This window comes from Gavia stellata, chromosome 31 (assembly GCF_030936135.1).
Source record: "Gavia stellata isolate bGavSte3 chromosome 31, bGavSte3.hap2, whole genome shotgun sequence".
Taxonomy (NCBI): Eukaryota; Metazoa; Chordata; class Aves; order Gaviiformes; family Gaviidae; genus Gavia; species Gavia stellata.
The window spans coordinates 4,795,644-4,805,154 of NC_082624.1; the positions used below are offsets into that span (position 1 = coordinate 4,795,644).

General features: G+C 41.4%; 1 protein-coding gene across 1 annotated transcript; it reads left to right on the top strand.

Moving 5' to 3' along the window:
• The first annotated feature begins 6,039 nt into the window (after positions 1–6,039).
• LOC132319767 (uncharacterized) lies at positions 6,040–9,237 on the top strand. The gene is given in 3 exon segments (XM_059831401.1): positions 6,040–6,271; positions 6,451–7,217; positions 7,219–9,237. Coding segments are annotated over 3 exon segments (3,018 nt in total).
• Positions 9,238–9,511: the final 274 nt, after the last annotated feature.

The following is a 9,511-nucleotide window of genomic DNA, read 5'->3' on the forward strand; positions in this document are numbered from 1 at the left end:
ATTGAATTTGGCCTCGAATCTGAAAGGGAAAGAGAATGATGCAGACAGGATGGATTCAGTCATAGCAGCAGCTGATAGGGAAGATAGTTGGCAAGTTGGAAAGCTGTAATGAGTTCAGCTGATAGGGCCTGATGCGGAGGAAATTGAAGTCAATAAAAATGAAACAGTTTTGGTTTGGGGGCTGGGGTTCTGTTGTCATGCTAGGTCTTGCTCAGAGGTTTTATTACTAATGTCAAATTTAAGGAACATGCAAGCGTTGTGTGGACCTGGTTGTATATGCAGAGGCTTACGACTGTACAGTAATGAGATTTTTCAAGGCAGCTCGGATCGTGCTGCTGGCCAAACTTTGAAAAAACATTCCTAAGCTATTCTGCAAAAGTGCTGCCATACAGAGTGGAACTATGTAGTTCTAAGTGCAAATAGTGTGGCGTTTTCAAAACCGGATGCCTATAGTTGTGGGGTTTCTGGAAGCTAAAATCTGAATCTGTTTTTAAGAAACATTATGCACCTTCAGCTTTTAGAGAAATTACATTACAATGAGATGTTCTTCAGTCACGTGTGGAGCTTATTAGAGAAAACTTTCAGCAGGACCACTTGCCTAAATCCTCTTACCAGCTTTGGTTGGCCTTTGGTTTCCTTGCAGTTGACTACCACAGGATAGATGGGGTAAAAGGCAGTGGCAGACACCATTCAAGATGTATCTCTCTGCGTACATGAAGATGCAAGAGAACTAGTAAGTAAAAACACTGAGAAGTGATATTTCAAAAAGCCTTGAGTTAGATGACCGACATTTGTTTTCATGGACTAGTGCTGAACCAACTTAAATTCTTCTTTCTCCCAAGAACATGATTATGAAGTTATGTATTTCACTAAATGACTTGTTGCACTGATGAGGGTTGACATCCCAGTTTCCAACTTTTCAGAGTCCCTGCATCCCTTTTGTTACTGTGGCTTTCAGATTCCTGAAAATTCATGCCAGTGAGTTCAGTATCTCTTAAAATCCTCAAGATGTCAGAGTGAATTTCCTTCCAGTCTGTCAGTATTCTTCACATTAGGTATTGCAGAACCATCTTCAGGTAGTTGCAAGGAACTTTTTCCCCATGGCATGTTTTCTCTTCAGCCTTTTGTTAAACTGTTGCTTAAAAAGCAATAGAAGAATCTGAATTACTGTCTTCCAGGAACAAAGTCTATTTCCAGTTTACTGGCCTATAGCTACTACATGACCACAGGAATCTGACTCAAGATTTATGTTTGATACATACCAGTTGGACTGAGATTTTTCAAAGTGTCACTCTAGCCAATTTTTTAGGTTAAGTCTAAAAACCCAAACTGAACCCAGTTTCTCGCCCCACCTTAGGATGTCAATTTCCTTGTTTTTGTAAAAATCCTTACATTTTCAGAGCCTTATGTGAACCTTTCTATGCCCTTGGTGTTCCACATTCCCTTATGGAATACACACATACTCTTACCATTCCATATTCCTCTGGTTAGCCAAGGCTGGGTTAAATCAGTGAAAGCTGAGAGCAAAGGAGATGCTGTTTATGGAGGGGGGAGGAAGTGTAAAGCTGTGTTTTGCACGCTGGCCCCATAGTGATAGCAAATCATCTATCTATTTATCTATTGAGATATAGATATATTAAAAATTGGAGGGATGTTCTGCAACCTTTAAATCCTTTCATATCACTTTATTTTCCTGCTGTTAAGCTTTTGCTATGTTAATGTCGTCCTGGGTTGGTAATATTTACAGCGCCTAAATCAATGTTGAGGACATACAGAATATTGAAGGATCAACTCTACTTATTTCAAATGCACTTTAATATTTTGACTGCCTGACCAGAGTTCGGGAAATAACTGTGGTAGAATGATAATGAGAAGTTCAACAGTTTTATGATGGTTGGAGCGGACTTTATGGAAGTTGATAAATTTCATCTTGTAGGTTTCAATTTCTCATTCCCTACAGAGAGATGGGGAGAATACATTGATACTGCATTTCAAATTGGCTAGATCAGAAGGAACAGCAGCTAAAATCCATTACAACCCAATTACATCCATCAGCTGAAGCTGTGTGCATTCATTCGTGAACATCAGCATTTAATCCATAAAGAGGAACTAATGAGAAATTTGAAAATGGAATCCATGCATCAGTAACTTTGGAGAGATTTTGCTGGGATTAATGAACTGCCAGAACATTGTCTACACACTGAAAACCTATTCTCTCTAGGTTTGTTTACTGACCAAAAAAAGATTTTTTTTTTCCTGTTCTCCCTATTCTTCAGCATGTTTTTGTCTTACGAGTTGTTGCTTTTTCCCCTTGTGTTCTTGCTGCAGAAAGTGACATTTTACCCACTTGAAGGATCAAACACATGTTTCTTTTTCATCTTTTTCTTATGGGCACCTGGCTGGATGGTTGGCTAGCTTCTAAAGTCAGATAGACTGCAGATGAACATCCACAGCATCTCTATACCTGTCTGCAGAAATCTCTTGTACAGAACTCCAAAAGACAAGGGCATGTGGGCTAGACCATGTTTTGTAGTATAGACCAGCAATTGCTTTTTAAATAGTACTACACTACAGGAAATGTGTTGAAAAATTGCTAGTGTTCATTTGTAAGCTCAACTTGAAGTTGCCTTTGTAAAATGCTGTACTAGTTAATGGATTTTCTGATTCTCTGGAGCTACCAGTAGGTATTTGTCCAAAGAGTGTAGATTAAAGCGAGCTCACAGGAAAGCTAATCTCGCTAATGGGAGTTAAAACATATAGTAATTGCAGGAATCTGGCTAGGCTACCATATATTAACAAGGCAGTAAACTGTCATTCATCAAGATCGTACATTTAAATGATAGCAAGTGCAGATGATTTTTTTCTGGATGCTGCAGGATATAATATTGTGATATCCATCTCTCTGACTTAATGACCTAAAACTGTATTTATATTTGGGTTGTAGTTAAAATGCATTTTAATTTCTACATGCCTTTTTACCTGGAGGTGCTTTAAGAACGTGTTGGTATTTCAGGTGTTTCAGGACCAATTGGTGACTATTTCTCTGAGCTTTTTTGCACATAGATGCTCTCTATCTGTTAAAAAAGAAATCTCCTTTATATTCTGAGCCTTATTCTCCCTTGCTACCCAAGTGGTCTAGTAAAGTTTGATGGCTTAATATTTATTTTTTATTTACTTTGATAGATTTCTGTCACATTCACCAGCTGGATAAAGTTACTATGCTTAACAGCAATATAGCAGTATTTCCTCCCAGGAATCATTCCTCTCCATATTTAAGCAGCAGAGCTGATCTCCAAGTAGACACATCTGACAGGCAGCTCCTCTGAGATCCCTTTTCCAATTGCACTCCTGATGTGGACATGACAGGTTCAGGGAGAAGAGAAGGATGGTGGGGAGGGGGCAGGAGAATGGAAAGCAGGAGAGGGAAACAAAGACAGACCATACAATGTGCGTTATGTTTCAGCATTAAGTGAATAAAGGATGGAGAGACATAGGAAATAGCGGAGAACTTGGGTCAAAATATCTGGGGCTAAAAGCTGGCACTTGCAGCTAGCACATGAAGCAAAAATATGGAGGAGAATGGCATGAGGAAGGAAGCTTGAGTTGACTCCCTGTGTGCACTGGGGGAAAATCACTGAAACATGACAGTGACCAAAATCACATCAACAAAAGCAAAACTCTCTGGCAAACTGAACATCTTTCAAGTGAGGCCTAAGTAACATCTATGCAATTCAACCAAATGTATTGCAAAAGACCCCTGCTCTCAGTGAGGGTGTTGTCCAGAGAGACTGCTAGCATGCTGTTGAATGAAGGGTTAAATCACTGACGGTCCCTGGCTGAGACCCTGCTGTGTTACATAAAAGCTTTACTTGCATAGTTTTAATTATTTGCTGAGCAGAGTTGATAATAGGATGTTTCAAGACGGGTAACTCCCTTCCTGACAAGATCAAATGGGCCTTGAGGTAGCTCGTTATGCCTCCTGAGTATATCATTGATAACAGGGACTCGAGACCTTTGTGTCAAGATAAGCGCCAAAGAACTAGTTCAAACTGACCCTTTTGTAACATTCCGAGGCCAAAGGATGGATGAGCCAATTCCATGACCATGTATGGACAACGGAAACCCGAAGTTCAATTAGCGGACAGTGTGAGGAAGACTATAAACGACCACCAGAGGGTGAAAAGACCCTAACCCTAATTTTACTGCGCATGCTTGGACTATGCAAATGAATTCCGGGAACTCATCCACATAAGACCGCCCTTTTTAGAATTCTGATGAATATGTATGATTTTTCTGTATATGAACTGAGGTGCTTTGCTAACCCGTTGGAGCACTCGTGGTGGACAAATCCCCAGTGCTGCCCAGCGCTGTATTAAAGAATGCCTGCTTAATAACAAACTAGTTGTTATTGAGTTATTCATCTCGGAAAACCGTCCCGATCGCGGGCTCGGTACCGACTTTGTTGTTTCAGTTTTGGCGACCCAGATGGGACCATCTCTGTCCGGCTGCAGGAACCTCTGAGTCGGCGACTCCCTAGGCCGGCCCTGGAGAATTCTCTGGAGGGATTCACCGATTCAGCGGATCCTCGCGGGGGCAGACAAGGACCTCTGGTAAGAATAAGGCATTCTTTTTGGTTTGGGACCGGTCATTTGAAGCTGCTCATAAGTCGCGGTTCGTGAGAACCCCGCCGGGTGGCATACAATTGCATGTATGATTTGTATTAATCACTTGGTTACTATGTTGCATGGTTTGTAGTGATCATTTGGTTAGTACGGTCATTTGGTTGTGCATTTGTATTTGATTGCAGTTTACATATGTGTGTGTGATGCACACATATGTCTGATATACGCGTATTTGAAAATCTTTCATCAGCCTAAGTTGACATTTGTTACCCGGGAGTTAATAGTTGTTATTTTATCTGTGATAGTAATTGTCAGTTTTGTGTAGTGTTCGTGCCCCGACCCCTGTCCTTGTGTCCTATAAATTGAGAATGGGGAACCAACAAGGCGGAGTGTTGAAAAAGAGCCCTTTGGGCTGCATTTTAGACCACTGGAAAGATATCGGGGGACCACCTGGAGGGACTGTAAATCGTAAGACCTTAATTAAATATTGTAACCAGTGGTGGCCTTTATACAAGCTAGATGATGAAGAAAAATGGCCTTTTAACAGAACTTTAAAGTACAACACTTTGTTGCAGCTTATGTTATTTCTGCGCTGAGAAGGAAAATGGGATGAAGTGGTTTATGCAGATATGTTTTTCACTTTGCGAAATCACCCTGAATGGCAAAAAGAATGCGGAATCAATTTAGCACCCCAGGACCCTATGGTCCTGGCGATAGAAAAAGAGAACGATAAGCAAAATAGGAAGCTAAAAAGATACTGCTCGGCTTGCAGCATTGGGCAAAGATGTTTAAAGATTGGTTCACAGAATGAGAGATAAGAGGATTTCTTGCCTCCACCAGAAGGAGAAGGTGATAGAGAAGGAGATGCTGGTGCTGTTGGGGGTTGAAGAATCAGGACCCTGATTGGGAGGATGTGGATGCAATGTTGGATGTGGTGTTTAGTGAGTGAGAGAAGCAGATGGTTGTGAGAGTGGCTAGCACCCAGGTACAGGCTCTGGTTTTGGCTGGAACTCTGCCGGGAACAGTGGATCCGATTACTAATCCCGGTTGGGACCCTAATCAGATGGGAGACTGGAATTTGTTACTGCAGTACAGGGAATGGATTGCTTATGGAACAAGAAATGCTGTCCCAAAATCAGTGAATTGGTCTAAACTGTATGAAATTAAACAAGATAAAAAAGAATCCCCTACTGAATTTTTGAACCAATTAAAAGAATGAATGCAGAAATATACCCCTTTAGACCCTACCTCTCAGGAGGGAAAGGGTCATTTGATATTCCTGTTTTTGGGACAGTCGGTGGATGATATCAGGAGAAAGTTACAGAAAGTGCAAGGGACAGATATGAGAGATTTGGAGAAATTGTTGGAGGCTGCCTGGCAAGTGTGGCGGAACAGGGATAGTCAGAAAGGGAGAGTAATGAGCAAAACAATTGCCAATGCTACAGTGGCTGCCTTACGCACCACAGGGGGCCAGGTACCCCCTCGCAACCCATCAAGAAACAACACTGTTGGAGGGAGAGGGGGCCACGAGAAGCGGTGTGAGTGCCCCACCTGGGGGAAATCAACCCCTCCTGAAAGATCAGTGTGTTTACTGCAAGCAAGTGGGGCATTGGAAAAGGGATTGCCCGAGGCTGGGCAACCTGGTGATGGTAACAGATGTAGATGATTGACGGGGACCAGGGCAATCTTCCCTAGCGGAGCCCTTGGTAAAAGTTCAGCTAGGGGAAAGAAAAGAAACCTGTAGAATTTTTAATAGATACAGGTGCTACGTTTTCAGTATTGAATCAGACCTTATTACCTGTGAGTAGGCAAACTGTTAATATTGTAGGACCAACTGGACAGGTTGAGAAGGCGTTCTTTCTGAAACCATTAAAATTCAAAATTGGGAAAAGTGTAGGGATTCATAAATTCCTCTACCTGCCTGAGGCTCCTAAACCACTTTTGGGAAGGGACTTATTAGAACAACTGAATGCCGAAATAAGATTTAGAAATGGAGAGATTGAATTTAAAATACCAGAAGAAAACCACATTGAAATTTTAAGTTTGGCTCTTACTGAACCCCAAATTAGGGAAGAAAGAATTCCACAAGAAATAAAAGACCAGGTATACCCAGGAGTATGGGCCTCAGGGATACCTGGAAAGGCTAAAAATGCAGAATTGGTTGTTGTTAAACTCAAAGAGGGAGCACGACCTGTTAGGGTAAAGCAGTATCCTCTGAAATTGGAAGACAGGCGAGGAGTGAAAAGCATTATAGAAGAGTTTATAAAATTTGGATTATTAATTGAATGTTCTTCAGAATATAACACTCCTATTCTACCTGTCAAAAAGCCTGATGGCAAAACCTATCGATTAGTACAAGACCTGAGGGCAATAAATAAGATAGTGGAAGATTTACACCCGGTAGTGGCAAACCCATACACCTTATTGACTAATTTAAAGGAAACCTATGAATGGTTCACAGTATTAGATCTGAAAGATGCATTCTTTTGCCTCACCTTGGCCCCTGAAAGCCGCAATTTATTTGCCTTTGAATGGGAAAACCCTGATTCAGGACGAAAAACCCAACTAACCTGGACAGTGCTACCTCAAGGATTTAAAAAACAGCCCCACAATCTTTGGAAATCAATTAGCTAAAGAATTAGAGGCCTGGGAAAGACCTCGGGGAAATGGGAATTTTTTGCAATATGTGGATGATATCTTGATAGCCACAGAAACGAATGCAGAATGTAAAGAATGGACTGTGAGTTTGTTGAATTTTCTTGGACTAAGTGGTTACCGAGTCTCATTACAGAAAGCCCAGATCCTGAAAAAAGAAGTAATATACCTGGGATTTGTGATTTCCAAGGGACAGAGACAGCTCGGAAAAGACCGAAAAGAAGCTATTTGCAGGACTCCAGAACCAACCACGGTAAAAGAGCTTCGAACCTTTTTGGGAATGACAGGTTGGTGCCGATTATGGATTTATAATTATGGACTTATGGTGAAACCATTATACGAACTACTGGAAAACAGCCAGACACAATTAGTATGGACTGACGAAGCTAGAAGGGCTTTTAAAAAACTGAAATTGGAACTAATGAGGGCTCCAGCTTTGGGCCTGCCTGATATAACAAAGCCCTTCTGGCTGTTTTCATATGAAAGGCAAGGAGTGGCTTTGGGGATTCTGGCTCAGAAGCTGGGTCCTTATAAACGAGCAGTAGCTTACTTTTCGAAACAATTGGATGAAGTTAGTAAAGGATGGCCAGGATGCCTTCGAGCAGTAGCTGCTGTTGTGTTGATTATTCAAGAAGCCCGAAAGTTTACTCTGGGGCAAAAGATGGTTGTGTATACTTCTCATGCTGTGACTTCTGTCTTGGAACAAAAAGGGGGACACTGGCTCTCGCCATCAAGATTTTTGAAATATCAAGCAGTATTGATGGAACAAGATGATGTGGAAATTACTACATCTACTGTCATTAACCCTGCTTCTTTTCTAAGCGATAAGCAGGAGATGGAAACTGTTGTGCATGACTGCATAGAGACCATTGAGGCCGTGTATGCAAGCAGGCCTGACTTGAAGGAGGAGCCGCTGGAGGAAGCTGAACACACTTGGTATACCGATGGGAGTAGTTTTGTAAAGGATGGAGCTCGGATGGCGGGGTATGCTGTGACCACCACAAACCAAGTGGTGGAAGCAAAGTCACTCCCTAAGGGTACATCTGCACAACGAGCTGAAATAATTGCTTTGGTGAGAGCATTAGAGCTTGCTGAAGGACTACGAGTGAATATCTGGACAGATTCAAAGTATGCTTTTGGTGTCGTTCATGCCCATGGAGCTATTTGGAAGGAACGGGGACTTCTGACGGCCCAAGGAAAACATATTAAGCATGCTGACATGATCCTAAGACTTTTGGATGCGGTACAGTTGCCCTCGGCGGTTGCAATTATGCATTGCAAAGGGCACCAAAAGGGTAACACTGCTCAGGAAGTGGGGAATAAATTGGCAGATTATGAGGCAAAAAGAGCGGCCGAACAAGGTGAGGTATTAAGTTTGGTTCCTGAAAGAGCTTTGCCACTACCAGACTTGGTCGATTATGATGAAAAGGATCTTAGATTAATTAAAGATTTGGAAGCAGAAGCTGAATCATCAGGTTGGGCGAAATTAAAAGATACTAGAATAATAGTTCCCTTTAGAATATTATGGAAACTGGTGAAAACAGAACATGACAAGACCCATTGGGGAACTGAGGCTTTGTATAATTCCCTTATCCACTATTCGAGAATTAAGAAAGCACCCGGTGGAACATGGAAATCCCAACCCATAGGACCCACGTTCTGTAAGACTGATCCAAAACAAATATTAATGTATGATATGTGGTGTGCAGGAAAATTGATATTCTATAATGTAACCGACCCAGAAATAATGTGTAAATTTTTAATTCTGCCAACACTCTTTTCGAGTCAAGAGAATGTAGAATATTGGTTACTGGGATTCCGAGGGAAGTATATTGGGAATAGTAATAAAACATACGATTTAGATCTTTGCGAGACCACCCCTGACGGCCTTTTGTGTGGACAACAATCCCAATTATATGAACCCTGCTTGTTAGAACATTCTGTTAATAGTTGTAAATAGACGATCCTTTCTCCTAATGTGTTCAAAATGTTTGTAGAGGTTAATGCTAGAAATGTGTGCTTGGTGACTAACAATCAATCAATAGTTGAAGAATATAACGTGACCACCCCATTCATTTAACTTGGCATGGGCAAACATACTCATTCTTTGCATATACAGAGGAGCAAGGGGCAATGTTTTAGCATTATGAGAGCTTAAATTTAAGTCATGCAAGTTTATCTCTAAAGAAATTATAACTAGAGACAAACTTGTTGGACTATCTAGTCAAATTGAA